At 47.2% G+C, this 17,449-nt stretch overlaps 3 protein-coding genes across 3 annotated transcripts; 2 read left to right on the forward strand and 1 right to left on the reverse strand.

The window, feature by feature from the left end:
* Positions 1-158: 158 nt before the first annotated feature.
* On the reverse strand, positions 159-7,670 carry LOC135806223 (uncharacterized). Its single transcript, XM_065320382.1, has 4 exons — positions 7,185-7,670; positions 3,759-3,921; positions 2,708-2,895; positions 159-652 (listed from the first exon to the last, which is right to left on the reverse strand). Exons 1-3 carry the CDS (start codon positions 7,364-7,366, stop codon positions 2,755-2,757), a joined length of 486 nt encoding a protein of 161 aa, XP_065176454.1. The 5' UTR covers positions 7,367-7,670; the 3' UTR covers positions 159-652; positions 2,708-2,754.
* A 1,927-nt stretch (positions 7,671-9,597) lies between these two features.
* Positions 9,598-11,918, forward strand: LOC135806224 (translin-associated protein X-like). The gene has a single exon (XM_065320383.1). The coding sequence runs from the start codon at positions 9,689-9,691 to the stop codon at positions 10,547-10,549; it is 861 nt and encodes a 286-aa protein (XP_065176455.1). The 5' UTR covers positions 9,598-9,688; the 3' UTR covers positions 10,550-11,918.
* Positions 11,919-12,979: 1,061 nt separating this feature from the next.
* On the forward strand, positions 12,980-16,686 carry LOC135806225 (AP-1 complex subunit beta-1-like). The gene has a single exon (XM_065320384.1). It carries the CDS (start codon positions 13,142-13,144, stop codon positions 16,004-16,006), a length of 2,865 nt encoding a protein of 954 aa, XP_065176456.1. The 5' UTR covers positions 12,980-13,141; the 3' UTR covers positions 16,007-16,686.
* The last annotated feature ends 763 nt before the right edge of the window (positions 16,687-17,449 follow it).

Genomic DNA, 17,449 nt, shown 5'->3' on the forward strand with positions numbered 1-17,449 from the left:
CAGAGAGAGGAGAGAGGAGTGGTGGGCGGGTACAACCAGGGACTGGATACAACCACAACCTGGCTTTTGTGTGAGAATGAACTTCATCCCTGGGGAGATCACCTATCATACGGAACCCTCCTCGTCTTGACCACCAGGCGCCAGAATGATACCAATACTTCAAGTATGAACATCACATCACATTGAAATAGGTCATAGACAGTAACAATCGTCATAATTATGAAGAAGAGGTTGGTGCGACTTCGGCACACACGTCCCCGGCAGTATCATAGTTCACTAATATTCTAGTGCTCGGATCTCCGGACAGCTACCTATATTTCGGCTTAAAAATGTTCTACTTCAAATAAAAGAATTTTAAACGCAACAGCACTACAATTGCACGAAACTAAGAGCAATAACATGGTTTCCTCCACTCTGAACGTGGCTGTGTGTCACTAGCTGAATTCGTGTGTTTTAAAAGTACGAAGTAAGTAGAAGCATGGGTTGGATTGGGTAAGGAGTAAGGGTAAAACTAGCTTTATTGAAAAGAAAATCTCGCAAGGGGAAAGCTAAAAGAAGCACAATAATGAAACAAGCATAGTAGATGGAATGTGTTTCATGGAGATTCCAGTATGTTACATGCAGTTCTGGGATGAATTGAAACTGTACATATCTGTAAGCAGGAGCACAGACAGAGTGGACATAAACCTAGCTCAGACATACAGAAGAGGTGTGATTAATATTCGGATTTTCAAGTCGTAGTATTTTCACCACAAGCGAGCTCAATTGTACTTCTCTTGAGCGCATGACCCTGAATACATCATCGACGTCTGGTCGGATCATACCATTCTTAGGCCAACGTGAATTTCCCCGAGTCAAGGCATCATCTACCCCCCCCCCCCCCCCCCCGAATCGCTTGGCATTACATGTATGTACAATACTGGACCGAAACACATTTGGGCACATATGTAGTCCCTCCATGTTTTGTCCATTCTGTGTTTTAAAAGTAAGTGACGTCCCTGGTATAAAGTGCGTTTGAACTCAATAAATCCTATTCTCCATGTTTTATGCATATTCCACTTCTCTGGTATATCTCTGAGAGTTGAAGTATCGCAAACATGTAACTGATTGGCTACTACGGTATGTCCGCACCTTTAAAGCCATGGCGGTATATTCGATTATAAAGCCAGTCTCAGTTATAAAGCTATGGGCTTCATAAATGAAATGACATTTCATTTCAAGTATGTTTTGTAAAAATGAAGGAATACGTACTATGCTAACAAACTTACAGGCCAGCAGGAAGGGTGAACAATTGGATTTAGATCGACATTTCTGTGTTGACTTTGACTTTTATGGCATGGCGTAGTGGGCGAGTCATTTTGCATCTAAAATATCTAGGAAAGCAGCGGTGTTTCGAATATAAGGCCATGGCTTTAAAGGCGCTGACATACGGTAATAAGCCTTTTGCGCGTTGTACAGATGCACGAAATCCCGTAGAATCCCGTAGAACCTAATGGGTGTTGAATGTGCAGGACCCTATTGTGTTTTCTGCTATTTCCACTAAGAAATGGGCCCTGAAGGCATTTCAAACGAAAACCTTTTCTGACAAAGATCTAGGTAGTCATTAGTTCTAACCAAAGTGAAGAAGCTGGAATAGGGATTGTCTGCCCTTAATTATGAGGCTAAAATTGGTCAATTGCGCATGCATAGCACACAATGAACACCCAATCGGTTCTGTACACACCTACGCCCTAGTACTGAACTTCGTACATCTGTACAACGCGCAAAAGGCTTATAGAAGGTGCAAATGGTGTCCGAAATATCTCGGGAATTGGTAGTACCAAGAGTGTACATAAACCAGAGTGTGCAACTATGCATATCAGATCTGAAACAGCGCAGTTCGAGCACTACGTCACCCTGATGAGGTCAGCCAAGCCGTGACTTGTGTACAGCTCAAATTTTCGTGTTTCATAGCCCGGAAATCAGCCAAGTTTGTTTGATTTTAGACGTCCTGTTTCAGGATTTCGGTGTTGTTGTGTGACTGTGTACGCTGCGTACATCCACCGACAAGTAAATTCACTAGGCTATCCGTATATAAATAAAAAAAATCAGGACAAACTCAGTGACCTGCACCACCGTGACTGGTTACGTAACTTTTCACCGTACCTGTGGCTTACCATGCCGTCAGAAATGACGTACTGCACGAATTACACTACCACAGGAGCCATCCCAAGTTGCACACTCTGGTTTATGTACACTTGGTAGTACCAAGAGTAGATAAACAAGAGTGTGCAACTCCGGATCTCTTCTGCACAATCTGCAGATACCCCCAATTTTTTGTTGACGTCACCTTTTTTAGAAAAACGCGCATCTTGCCGGAGAGCAGTGTGAGAGCACGTGCTGGGCACCGACCTTGCAATGTAAAGCCCCGCCAAGTGCACGAGGCAAAACTTTCCAAAAGACTCGCAGCGCGTGCGTCGTCGAAAAAATTACGCCAACAAAACATTCCGCCGCGGGCCAACCCATCCCGGAGTTGCACACTCTTGTTTATCTACTCTTGCTAGTACTGCAGTGTACACTGTAGTAGTGTACACTGCCTTAGATCTTTGCAGGGTGGTGGCGTTCCTACGGATGCTGAAAACTCAGTCTAACCGAGTCTCAAGCGAACCGTGATTTTTTTAATTGGTAGTACTTCGAGTACGCTGTACACGACTGTAACTTTACTTACAAGTTAGACTACAAGCAGTCAACTGCTGGCTCACCAGCAGTCAGAGATCATCTATACGTGGTCTTGAGAACGCTAACACTGCCGTCTTTGGCAGAGCACTCCAGTTCTAATCCTTTCAATTCATTGCCCCAGCGATAGTGGCTCATGTCGCTCGGCTTGTAGAACTTGCACTGAATGATTGTACGGATCTGTCGCATGACCCAACAGAACAACAGAAGAAAATACAAAAAATAATATAGAGCCAGTTGTAAAAGATTGGGAGAGCTTCAAATTCAGTTGGCATTGAATTCAGAGGCAGGCGTCTAGAAATTTAACCTCCCTCCAACCTGTGCTTATAATATTTTCAAGTCCGTTTGTCCCATCACATTGCCCATTTGTGGATGACATTGGACATGTCTGGTACAAAATCAAACGGGCAAGTTAGACATTATAGGAAAATGACAGGTATGCCTTTATTGGAGACCTTAGCCCTTATTGTCAATGCATGCACGTGTTGTGCACGATCAAGACATCTTCGAAATAGGATCGATAACTGCGCAATCTGTCAATCGACATCGACCGATTTCAAAGATCTCTTGATCTCTTGATCGCGCACAACATGTAGCGTGCCTTTATAAGAGACTCGCTTTAAATAGAGAAAATACAGTACATTACCCAAGAAATATAGCAAGACTTCGGAGGAAGGAGGTTCCTGCCAAATAAAAGTGATTTTTCGGCCATTGCCAAGAGTCTCAGACAGTGAGGTTCAGGTTTGCACAGCCCAATGTCAACGGCATAGGAATTCTAGGGTGCACTGACTACGTTCATACCGCAGAGAGCAACTCCCCACAACTAGTGAGTTATCTCTAATGTGATGATCCAGATACAGTCCAGCAGTGTCTGCGTTGAAAAAAGATACCTCCGGTTTCGTGTCACGCACAAAGTTGTTCGGTTTGTTGGTGATGGCAGTGTTCTCTGTGTGTGGCTAATGGGACGCCAGTGCCCACTGCACAAGAGCTGAGTGCATGTTAGACATGGATACATGTACAGACATATGCTCAATTGCACGTACCACTCTTCCATCTTCTAAATAGACAACAATAGGCAAGTTAGAGCGGTTTCCACTTCCTGTTGGCGGGAAGCTCATCGTGTCCCAGAGATACGAGAAGGTTGCAGATGCTCCATCCGCACTTTCTTTCTCCTTGACTAAATTCAGATCTCCGAAAGTTACCCGCCTTCAAGTAGAGCATACAGATAGACACACAAGAAATCGTTTAAAAGGAAAATGGAGCGGACCGACCCCACATGCCTTCATGCCTAAGACAAAAGGAGCAAGCCTTTTCGCTATACATGTACGTGTACATTTCAAAGCGGCTCTCATCACATCACCTATATGGTGATTCCTGGGAATTGTTCCTGCTAATTTCTTTTTCCCAGGATGGCCAAGTTCAGCTGAAACATTTTTAAAAGGGGAAGTTCACCCCAAAATGAATATTTCACAACTTGTAGTGAAAATGCACTGAGTGTGTTCGATTATGCCCGCGAATCGATTCATGAATCCATTCATGAATTGCCCCTGGCTATTCACATCACCCCATGTGAATAGGGTGAATGGATTCCGAATCGATTCCAGGGCTCATGACATGAAATCGAACGGCGAGATTCCATTCATGAATCGATTCAAGTGCCTAATCGAACGCACTCGCTGACTCCAATGGTGAAGATCCCAGGTTGATCGGAGCAGCCATTCCGGAATTACAGCAGCTTGATTGTACATGTACCACCATAACAATTACAATTCTACAATGGCGAACTGAACTGCACTGCACTGAACTGCACTGCACTGCACTGAACTGCACTGCACTGCACTGCACTGCACTGAACTGCACTGAACTGCACTGCACTGCACTGCACTGCACTGAACTGCACTGCACTGCACTGCACTGAACTGCACTGCACTGAACTGCACTGCACTGCACTGCACTGCACTGCACTGCACTGCACTGCACTGCACTGCAGGAACTGATAGTGAGGGTGTTATAGTTCATATATCCTTCGACATGTTTTCAGTGTTGAGGACTGATCGCTACTGACGTGTGGATGCGGCATCTATGCGATGCGAGCACAAGATGACTGGCTCTGAACAGCAGCTTGGTAAGATCTTTCATCTGCCCCAACCCATGATCACACCACGGAGCATAGTGACAAACAATTGGCATGCCCTGCACCCAGTGTAGTTGGGACTGCACTTGAAAACCTCAAACGGTTTAACCTGACATGCAACAATAGAAATGCCTCTACCGTATTTGTCTACTATTTGATACCCATAGCAAAGAATGACGCCTTTTGTATGTTTACTATGTTACCTTTACCCTGCGAGGCTGTTGCGGAAAAATGTTGCGCTGGCCGATTTATCGTTGTGGCCAATGGGAAGGTTTCTAAGGCACCCCTTTCACCCAAATCACATTCGAACGTATGCAGATTAGGGTTGATGTTATAGGGTTGAAACCCTGCATACATAGGAAAGCGGGCACCCCGTACTGCACCAAAATAGCATTGAGCAGGTGTGGAGCTAGCAGGAGCATCACACCAGGTACGACCAGCACGACCAAGAGCGTGCAACTCAACTATGGGTGCAGTCTCGACAGAATTTCAAGTTGACGTCATCTTTATGATGCAATGCGCACTGTACACGTATTACGACTATTATCGGACGTATCCTGAACCTGTGGTGGACAAAGCCCCAATTGATCCGGTACAAACTACAGTCCATTCATCGGAAACAGTCCCGCTGGCTTTTTGAAGTCCGATTTGGGCCGAATTGAGGATCAAAAACCCACTTTAAATCTCAAAAATCTGGGTTTGAGATCTGCTTCTCCATACATTTTGCCATGGCATACATGTACCTGTCCTAATTTTGTAAAACCTGGCTGAATTTCTATTTCCCTGTTCTTGGACTTTTCTGGCCTCAAATGGGGCAAGGAGTAATTGCATGGGTCACACAATGCAGGATGTACTGTTGTTTTCACGATATCTATAACTATGTGGGAGACGCCAAAAAGTTAGGGTGCCAGTTTCCAATGCAGGGGCGTCGCACACGGTACGGTCACTACGGTATTGACCGTACCACTATTTGCCCCAAGTACCCCGTGATTCAATAAAATGCACTGATTTGGGCTCTAAATTTCCAAAATTTTCGGCTCAGCCACCCTTCCCCCACGAGTAAATTGTACTTGAGATGGCTGACCGTACCACACTAAATTACCTTCCGACGCCCCTGCAATGAATGGACTGTAGTTCAAGGAAACACGTGTGATGCGTTGACACCCCGTAGAAATGTCGTAAATCACTGGTGCAAGGAGCATTGCATCATAAAGATGACACCAACTTGAAATTCTCTTGGGACAACAGGGTACTGTAAAACATGCAATGCATTAAAATTTCGGTGCCAGGGACCTGACAGGTTTCAGGGGAATGTAGAATTAGGCGACCAGCTTTCTCTTCACATACGGTGCATACTCTAGTGTCTTTTAGGTGAAATTTAAATTTAGGTGCCTCTTTTCTCTACCGAAATCAAAGAAATTAGTTACCGTATTATGTCTAATATAAGCACGGTCCTTTATTTTTTCAATGTACCTTCGCCCCGTGCTATTAATGGAGACGTTCCTTTATTGGAGACTGTTCCATTATTATTTCAACCTTATTTCAGAGGCATGTTGCCATGCCAAATTCGTGTCAGACACACACATTTCAGGGGTTTTTCGCCGGTACAGACAATGAATTTACACAGTGTGCTTATAATGGAGACTGAGCACTTTATTTTTGAATGCCGCCCCAAGGTGTTCTACTATTGGAGACGTGCTATTGTTGGAGACTGTGCTTATATTAGAGATAATACGGTGCACCGAAAATAACATGTTTTACAGTATGCGGGAGTTGCACGCTCTTCGGGGGTTATGTACTCTTGGTACGACCATGGTTGTACCACTTTTCGTCCAGAATAGTATGCCGTGCCCAATACATCGAAAAAAGCAATACAGGTGAAATCCTGATAATTCGAACCTCAAAATGCCAGGAAAAAACTTCTAATTATCCGGACATTCTAATTATCCAAACATGGACCCACAACTCAATATGTACCGGTATGCGGTCCTGGAAAAACTTCTAATTAAGCGGTATGTTCGAATTAAGCCATATTCGAATTATCAGGATTCCACCTGTACAAGAGTGCTAACGCGTGCCCTGTTTTAAAATGCATGTTGGCCGAAAAATCCATTTTTACAGGGGGACACCCGCACCCCTAGTCGTGCCATACCCCATTGCCCTGTGACACCCCTGGCTAGTAGTAATGTGTTTTTGCCAAGACCCAGGATGTAAACTACCTACATGTTTGTATCTGCCAATTTCAGCTTGTTGACAGACAACTCTCTCTCCTCTATTCCAAACATTTTCAAATTCTGCGGATTATGATAATTAAATCTTCTTGTAAGTTACTTACTCTGGCGGGGATGGTGGGCGAATGGACACGTCAACCTCATACTTGTGCTGGGACAGCACCTTGACCGTTCGGTTATCTGCTTTGAAACGCTCGCCGTCATTTTTCATGTACAGTGTTGTACCATCATCCTTACTCCTCACTATGAAGTTCACTCGAAACGCACCTCCATCAGTGGACGCCATTATGTAAAGTCGTTTTTCGTGCTTCTAGCTATCACACTCAGCAGTGATCGTGAGTTGAAAGAAGTAGAGAGTAGACTCAAGTGCAGTTCTCTGACTTTGAGTTGACTCACAATCTTTATCTTTTTTATTAAACTAAAGATGGCAAGCCCATGAAGCTTCGAAGGCCGGCTGGTACCCAACCATGCAGGACGAGTTGTTACCAGCAACGATCTCAAATATCTTTGCTTTGCAAGCCAGGAGCGCCTTGTACTGGTGCATGTATGATAAAGAAGTACAAAAGAAGGTGGATCTTTCACTGTTTATTTCGTGTGTGCGACTGCTAACATGTACTGACTGTACCACAGGTGCACCAGATCAGAGAACACGCCATGGGGTACATCACTACAGACACAGTGTAACACTCCTCAGCTATAGCTAGCTCTAGCTCACTCAAGACAAGTAAAGCACAGCACGTGTACCAAGCTGCGACACTCCCACACTACATGCATGTCGACAGCAGCAGAGCTTCAGCTTGGCAACTACAGATTGTCTTTGTCGTTTGGGGGTGTCATTCCTTTTGCAGCAGGCACAAGCGCTAATAATAGGCACTTCAGGCGATTTTTTCAAAACGAGAAATACGCGTATTTCTTTTTTGTATCCGATTCAGATAGGTTTAGGAAGACTCCACAGAAAATTTGAAGCAAAAAGAATAACTAACTTGGCACAGAGATATAGCCACCCAAAGTCGGAGAATTGAATAACGGCATTTTCAGTATTTCGACGGCACCAGCAGCATATCAGAAATTGGCAGAACTTGCTTCAGTGTCTATAGTGGCAAAATACCAGGCTCGCTGGAAGCAGGTCAAAATAACCAGATGAATGCAGAAACAGCATGGTTTGGAGAAACTTCGGATTTTTCATCCGTCCGGCAGCTCCGACGAAGATATCGGGTGTGGTCACCATGGCAACTCCATAGCAACAGCATAGCAACTCCATAGCAACAGCATAGCAACTCCATCGCAACAGCATGAAAACAGTGCAGAGAAGCCTTTGGAAAAGCATAAGATGAGACTTTGAGGTAAGATAAAGTAACTACAATAATTCAGTGCCAGAACACATTGTTGCTACATGTACAGTACTGACGTGGTGACGAGTACGGAAGAACAATGAGCCGAAGACTGAGCAAACTAGAATTTACCAGGTACATGTATTTGACGGAAAGAAATGACAAACTATTACATGTAGAACATCGTCTGCAAATTTTTGGGACTACTGAAACTTCAGCAACTCCAGCATGAGAGATTTTGTGCATAGAGTGTGTGCTGGATTCTTGGTACAATATCACCGTCAATGCTTTTCTTGGTCGCTGGAAGCCACCTGCTGATCAGCTGACGATTTGTTCCGAGCAGGCCGTTTTGATGTCAGCTCTCTTGGTCCAGTCGCCGAAGTATATACTGTCCTACTCGTCGCCTGCAGGAGAGGACGACTGCTCCGATGCGACTCCAATAACACCTGGCAATATTTCTTCTTGCGCAGCCATGCGCATGGGCTCCGACGAACAAGGACTATTGCCGGGAGGACGCCTGTCGCGGTTCGCTTCCAATAACACCTCGCATTATTTCTCCTTGCGCAGCAATGCGCAAAGTGTTGGACGAACGAGGACAACTGATTCCGAAAGGAAATACGACGCTGAAGACGATGAGCTACATGGCAAATGCGTGCAACCAAGTGAAATGCCCGAAAAATCCTTGCCGATTTTACTCGAACTAGCTAACTGTACGTGAGTTCAAAAAATTGCCGCATCATGACGTATGTGGGCTCAAACGAAAGCTGAGGGCCTCAGCTACATGCTGCGCCACACGAGAAGGCCCTGTGCAGCTTCCGTGTAGCTACAGATCGATCTATGCATGCGCCTTTCCTTGGTGCCATGCATGTACCGTTGTACGCGATTCAGCGTTAGCACTTTTTGACAGGTCATGTCACGTGACTGAAGTGCCTACTAGTAGTAATAAGCATGAAGCAAGACCGGTGCAGTGCATGCAAGTTAGTAAGTGCCATCAACTCTTTTATTTCGACATTCATAATTTTTTCTTGCGGCGCCCGTTTCGCGCTACAAGATTTTTTCGATTTTGAAAATAATTAAAAATGCTTCCTTCTTTTTTCGAGATCGTAGATCTACGTACGATACAAAACAATCAGTATTAATTGTGTGCAGTATGCATCATGTACCTGGTAATTTTTACAATAATTATTGTACTGGATTCAGCCTGGCCTGATCGGTTGAGGATCGAGTGATGTCGATTCGATTACTTGTGAATTAGTTGTAGTGCTTGAGGGATAGTGATGATGTCAGCACCACCTACGAAAAGGGCCCGCATTCCTTCAGATTCCGGTGCAGCTATGTCCAACGCAGAGGAGAGTGATGGGATTTTGTCTGACTTCCGCCTATACTCAGCTGAAATGACAGCAAAACAAGATAGACATGAGCGTATAGTCAAGCTGGGTCGTGATTTGACAGTTCTTAGCAAGAGGACAATATTCGCTCTGCAGCGTGTTCTTCTGGACTGTGATGAATCCCGCTCTAAACTTGTTGTTGAGGCACGTGACAAGCTGAATGGAGGTGCTGGAGATCTGTTGTACAAAATAGCCATGGAACTATGCGGTGTTTCTGTTGACTTATACTCACGTGCATACAGCCCTGGTATACAGGAGTACATTGAGGCGAGATGCCTACTGTACTTCATAGAGCACGGTAGTGTAATATCCAGAGCGACTTGTATTGCACTCATACAAGCCAGTATCGACAGCTGCAAGGCAGCAAAGGGGGACAGCAAGTCACCCGATGCGCTGACGGTCCCTGTTTCAGTCTACGACTATGTGTTGGGTGTGGCTGATGTAGGCGGCGAGCTGATGCGATTGGCAACCAATAATGCTAGCAGTGGCAATCGCGATGCCCCCTTTCAAATATGTGCCTTTATCCGAGCACTCTATGAGGAGCTCACCGTACTTGAGGCAGTGTCCCATGGCAAAAGCTTCCACCAGAAATTAAACACCATGCAAGCCACATTGACAAAATTGGAAAGCGCCTGCTACGCGCTGAAGATCCGTGGCACTGAAGTGCCCACGCAAATGCTCAGTGACCTTTTTAAGGGGAGCAGCAGTACGTCTGGGACAAAATCAGATGAGACTCGATCACAGGACTGACTGGAATCGTCTCTACCAGCACTGTTGTATGAAATATTGGCACACCAGGAAGCCTGTCTCCATTTGTGGCTTGTCAGCTCCAGGTACGTCGATCACTGCTTCGATGCTGTTGCCTGTATTGGCACTGCTATACTAGCCACCAGGCAGCATACGTCGTGTGTCTTGTGAGTTACAGCTGTGTGTGTGTGTGTGTGTGTGTGTGTGTGTGTGTGTGTGTGTGCGTGTGTGAGGGTGTGTGAGTTTGTGCTCATTCACCTCACCTCACACCACCGAAAAACTACAGTATTCCACGGCTGTAACTATGCTCTGCTAAGGCATAACGTCCTCCGTGCTGCTTGTAATTGTGTACATGGCTCGACGAACTCTTGTTGGGAGTCAGCTGAGTTTGGCCTGTCCCAGCAGCGTACGCAATGGCTATGCCTAAGACTCAGGCCAGTGCTTGCTCTTGCGCTGTACGTTCTTACAGTTGATTTAAGGTGATGGCTGGCCAAGCTAGTCAGGGTGTCAAAGCCTGCCACGTGCCACCCTCCACTTCTTGCAACCTTATTCCTAGCAGTAGCAGCTACACATACTCCAGTAACAATTGCTCCATCCGGCCAAGTTGGTACTGCCGTGTGAAGCCAAGCCACTTTCTGGCCTGTGTTTATACTGGAAACTTGCGAACTTCGGCGTTGCGTTCTACCCACCTCTGACTCGTTGTGTTGCAGGCCATTTCCTCTACACATTCTAACTGTACATGTGCATGCAGCTGACTTCAGCAACCGTTAACCCGTCTCTCATCGCGGAGCACGTTAGGCCCAGCGCTGCACACAGACATCGCTAACTCTGCTCATGGTTTGCTCGCATCTTGGCTTCCTGCCATGCACATTCCGCTATCTCGTGCTTGAGATTCTACCTGGTCGCCCTGGTAACAGTGATGCCGCATGGCCGAGTGTTGCGCAATGTTTTGTTTTACGTAGGATTTTCATTGCATACCAGTTCCGATTATCTCTGATCATCAGATCGTGTAGTCATACCATACACAGGGCCTGTATCATACCCGCCGTACATCATGTAGTAGTCTCGCTGAGTGACTTAGCGTCTGTACAGCTACGAGTGTGCTGTGGCGGAGCCTCAGTGACTGTGTAGCTGTGGCTGCAGGCCGCTTTGTTCCGACACCTGTAGCTTGGTGTCACTGCACTCAACATGGCGTATAAGGTCACCTATCGTTACTCGGTATACGCATACTCACGACAGCTCATAAACAGTTTTATCTTGTCCAGTGGTGTGAATTCATTGGCCTGGCTCCTGCTGTTGATTTGAACTTCTTTTTAAAGTACATGTAGTTGCCTTTGTTTGAATGTACGGAAGTACGTCCATGTACCACGAGTTTCACGAGCATACTGACACCTGGCGTCCTCTCCTGTGATATCATGATCATTCTGTGTATTTGTGCACATTGAGCACGGAAGGCTGCTGGGCCTCTGCATGCATGCAGCGCACATTGAGCACGGAAGGCTGTTGGGCCTCTCAGTCTGCATGCAGCGCACATTGTGATTTTCGTTGGCAACGAACAGAATCATTACTCATTAGTGTGGCTACTGTGCAGACGAGCGTCTGACTCAGACAGTCGCCTAGACTCAGTCAGTCGCCTAGACTCCCGACTTTGTACTACAGACATGAACTGGAGCTGTCCTGATATGACCTAAACGCCTGTACTGCTCTAGTACAGACAGTACCGGTATACCACCAGGCTGTAGACTGTAGTGTAGGACCATGACCCATATTGCCTTATTGGCCATAATCCCCACACATTGTGATAAGACAGGGTTATTTACTTATTTTCTCAGCCGGTATCGGGTGCAGTCAGCTTCGCGTTCTACGACACATCATTATGTACATGTATTACAGTTAGATGGGACCTTCAAGTTAGTTTGCTCTGGGCATGGAAATACTGTCGTTATTCGCGAATTGTCGTTCTATCCGCAGTCGTTATTACTATATTAGCGAAGTAAGTTAGTCGACTGTATACTTTTTCTGGGCATATGCCAGGCCCTATGCCAGGCATAGGGCCATATGCCCAGAAAAAGTATAATTTTTTCTTCAGACTTTTCCCGTTTGTCTCTTTCCCTTATTATTATAGGCTATGGCAGTATGTATATGGGCCACAAACCCTCAAGTAACAATAGTCAATAGTTCAACACTCGATCTGTGCATGCTATCCCCGGCGCGGTATGCGGGTTAGGTGGGTGGCGCATTGCCCGACCACCGGATAGGCGCTGTTCAAGCAGCTACGCGGACTACAGTCTACACAACTAATACTTCACAAGGGCAGATCTACCGGGTACGAGTTTGTTTGTACAGTACTACAGAGTCTGTCATTGCACTCAACAGTCAAGTGCCTCACTGCATACCATGCAGCGGGCATGCTGCTTGTTCGCACAGTGATGGCAGTGGCACTTGCTGGGTCGGCATTTCGAGCTCAAGAAAGTTGTTTTCGTTGTTTTTTCTGCTGGCTTGCTGGACGGTGCACGTAGCGTGCTGAAGTATTGCCGTGCAGGCCGCTAGCAGCAACAGTGGCGAGGCAGAGGAAGAGGAAGAGCAGCAGAAGTCATGACCGACTCCAAGTATTTCACTACCACCAAGAAGGGTGAGATAGCCGAGCTCAAAGCAGATCTGGCCGGCGACAAGAAGGAGAAAAAGAGAGATGCCGTGAAGAAAATCATCGCCAACATGACAGTGGGAAAGGACGTGAGCACGCTATTTCCCGATGTGGTGAATTGTATGCAGACGAGTGATGTGGAATTGAAGAAACTGGTCTACCTGTACCTGATGAACTACGCCAAGTCCCATCCGGATATGGCCATTATGGCTGTGAACACCTTCGCACGAGATTGCGAGGATCACAACCCTCTGGTTCGTGCCCTGGCAGTACGCACCATGGGATGTATTCGTGTGGACAAAATCACGGAATATCTATGCGATCCTCTCCGCAAGTGCCTCAAAGATGACGATCCGTACGTGCGTAAAACAGCAGCTGTGTGTGTGGTGAAAATGCACGATATCAACGCCAGCCTTGTGGAAGACCAGGGCTTCCTGGATCTGCTCAAGGATTTGGTGTCTGACGCCAATCCAATGGTGGTGGCCAATGCTGTTGCATCTCTGACGGAAATCTGCGACAACAGCCCATCAGCACGCAGCCAGTTTGAGCTGAACCCAGCGTTGGTGAACAAGCTGCTGACATCGCTCAACGAATGCGCAGAGTGGGGCCAAGTGTTCATTCTGGATAGTCTTGCACTGTACGTGCCCAAAGAGGAACGCGAGGCCAAGAGCATCTGCGAGCGAGTGACGCCGCGTCTCAACCACTCCAACTCCGCAGTTGTACTCTCAGCAGTGCGCGTTATCATGCGCCTGATGGAACTCCTCGAGCAAAATGCTGACTATCACAAGTCATTGCTAGCTAAGCTGGCCCCGCCGCTTGTGACTTTACTGTCTAGCGAGCCAGAGATCCAGTATGTTGCACTACGCAACATTTCACTCATCGTTCAGAAGCGCCCCGATATCTTGACGTCCGAGATCAAGGTCTTCTTCGTCAAATACAATGACCCGATCTATGTGAAGCTGGAGAAGCTGGATATCATGATTCGCCTGTGTAACAAGGGCAACATTCAGTCGGTCTTGCCTGAACTGAAGGAGTATGCTGCTGAGGTTGATGTGGACTTTGTGCGCAAGTCCGTCCGTGCCATTGGCCGCTGTGCAATCAAAGTGGAATCTGAAGCTGAGCGTGCTGTTCAGACTCTGCTCGATCTCATCCAGACCAAGGTCAACTACGTGGTGCAGGAAGCTGTCGTCGTCATCAAGGACATCTTCCGCAAGTATCCCAACAAGTATGAGAGCATCATCTCTACGCTCTGCGAGAACCTCCACTCGCTTGATGAGCCGGATGCGCGTGCTTCTATGATCTGGATCTTGGGAGAGTATGCTGAGCGCATCGACAATGCCAGTGAGCTACTGGAGTCGTTTGTGGAGCACTTTGCTGACGAGCCAACACATGTCCAGCTGCAGCTGCTGACCGCCGTCGTGAAGCTGTTCCTGAAGCAACCCAACGACACGCAAACACTAGTGCAAAGTGTACTTAGTCTGGCTACACAGGAAAGCGACAACCCAGACTTGCGCGATCGCGGATATATCTACTGGCGACTGCTGTCCACCGACCCAGGTGCTGCCAAGACGGTTGTCCTCGCTGATAAGCCACATATCTCTGAAGAGACGGATCTTCTAGAACCTGCGTTGCTCGAGGAGCTCATTTGTCACATAGCCAGCTTGTCCTCGGTCTATCACAAGCCGCCGGCCACGTTTACTGAGCGCAAGACTCCCCATCGGTCCGTCACGCTGCCGCAAAAAGCAGAGCCAACTCCAGGAAGCTCCACGGCCGAGCCAGCAGCACCAGCAGCGGCAGCGCCAGCAGCAGCTCCAGCCGCGGCAGGCATTCCTGCTGCCACCGTCATCCCTACGCCGTCCATCCCAGGACAGGATAATCTCATTGGCGACCTGCTCTCACTGGATTCAAGACCGCCGCCAGCCCAACAGGCCGGGTCAGGCGACATTCTCTCCGAGTTAAGTGCTCTAGGTCTTGCCGATCCGTCTCTTTCTGTAGCTCCTCAGGCACCGGGAACTGCTGGCGGCGGCGCTGGTTTCCCAGTGGCAAACGGCACGGGAGCGGGCGCAGGTGACCTCTTCAGTTTGCAATCGGTTGGTATGTTTCAGAGCGGTACGTCGTACACTGCGCCAAAGTCCGTATGGCTTGAGGCTGCTCAAGGAAAGGGTTGCATGGTGGAAGGCACGTTCTCTCGCCGCCAGAGTCAGATCTACGCCGACTTAACTATCAACAACCGTGCTATGCAGGCCATGACAGCATTTGCCGTCCAGTTCAACAAGAACAGCTTTGGCCTCACCCCTGGTACACCGTTGCAAATTCCACATCCGATCGCTGCGAACCAGTCGATCCAGACATCGCTGGCCATCAACACCAACGGCCCTGTACAGCGCGTGGATCCTCTTACTCTTCTGCAGGTAGCCATGAAAAACAACATCGACGTCTTCTACTTTTCCTGTCAGGTTCCGTACTGGGTCCTGTGGGACGAGAATGGGCAAATGGAGAGGAAAGTGTTCTTGGCAACGTGGAAAGATATCCCGAACACCAACGAAGTACAGTCGATGCTGTCCGATATCAGCCTGACGCCAGATGCAGCGGAGGGCAAGCTGAAGAACAACAACGTCTTCACCATCGCCCGCCGTACAGTCGAAATACAAGAGCTCCTCTACGTGTCTCTCAAGTTCACCAATGGCATCTGGGTACTCGGTGAGCTGAAGTTCACACCAGGCGGTACAAGTGTTGCACTGGCCCTGAAGACGCGTGCCACTGATGTAGTAGCCGGCGTCCAGCAATCCCTTGACACCATCCTACGTAACGCGTAAGCAACGGCAGATTGACAGAAACTTGCGAAGCCTCGTGCGCAATTCGTGCTGGCATTGTTTCCCTCTCTGCTGAAGTATTTTTTGTTCAGTAGCCAATATTCAATTTGTTCAATAGGAAATTCTCAATTTGAGAGGCTAGGTGGAGTAGATGAAATGTATGCATTATGGATGTGGCATGGTTTGCTATTACATGTACATCCGTACTTGCGCTGCTGCCGTATTGTGTGCTGTAGTGTTGGAGACACCACTGACACGGGTTGATCTATTTTATCGCAGGCATCCTTTTCTTTTGCTGCTGCTCTCTTGTGACGTCGTCAGATTGGCTGCTCACTATGCGTTCCTTTGCCTGTCCAGGCACTGCCGCATGGTGGCTGCATTTTTAGGATATATAATTATATGTGTAGTATTGTGTACACATCATCACTTCTCATTGTTTGTTTTTCTGTTCTTTTTTTAGTGGCGGGGAAATTCCCCTGGCCGTGCATTGTTGTTTTCTACTTTGACGTTGGTTGCATTGGAGATGTCACCCTAGTTTGATCTACACTGCTACCAGGTATGTGTACAGCACTGCAATCTGATGTTTCTCGCAGTAAAGCGATTATCTTGTTTTCTTCTTCAGAATAGAATGGCGTCATCGTGTTTGCAAATTCTTCGAATAATATAAGAATTATAGAGCTTGATGTCTGTGACCCTGTGGACTGCTGTCGTGATGCGAAGAAGGCCGTATGATTATGTGGCAAAATGCCCTCAGTGGCCATGCGTACCCCGGCACAGTTTTGCCTGTTTATATATATATAGACAATTATTATACCACGTGCGCCCTCCAAATACCACAATCATTGTAGCACAGTTGCTGGTACTTAGAAATGCAAATGCTGCTGCATGTATGCACAGTGGTACGTAACGTTAAATTGTAAGCCTGGCCTGTGTTGACAGTATTTATTATAAAAATTTTGATAGGGCAATCCCCACAGTACAGGCCTAAGGCTAAGGCCTTTTGCAGGCGCGTGCTCGGCGATGGGCACGGGGGGCACGTGCACCCCCCAAAAATTTTCAATCTGGGTAATTGCAATTGTAATGTATGCAAATATGCTCTAAAATTCAAGAAAGGTTGCAAACAAATTGCAGAAAATTGCCGGGGGGGGGCTCCCCTCGGCTCCCGTGCACCCCCCTAGTTGGGGGGCCGAGCACGCCCCTGTTTTGACAGGGTACCCTAAAAAATGAAGAACAGAATTACGGGTATTTCTTGTCGGTTAGTCCATCCATAGTCCAGTATTATTGTTATGATGCAAACACGTGACGGTCATGCTGGTGGTAGGACCATCGATCTACTTGAAGCATGAAGGCTAAGCTACACAAGCTACTGTAGTCACTAGTGCTCGGACACTGTGCTGATGATGCCGAGAAAGAGACGCACATGTGACAGGCATCACGTGGCAAAGA

The sequence above is a fragment of the Sycon ciliatum genome, chromosome 1 (assembly GCF_964019385.1).
Source record: "Sycon ciliatum chromosome 1, ocSycCili1.1, whole genome shotgun sequence".
Taxonomy (NCBI): Eukaryota; Metazoa; Porifera; class Calcarea; order Leucosolenida; family Sycettidae; genus Sycon; species Sycon ciliatum.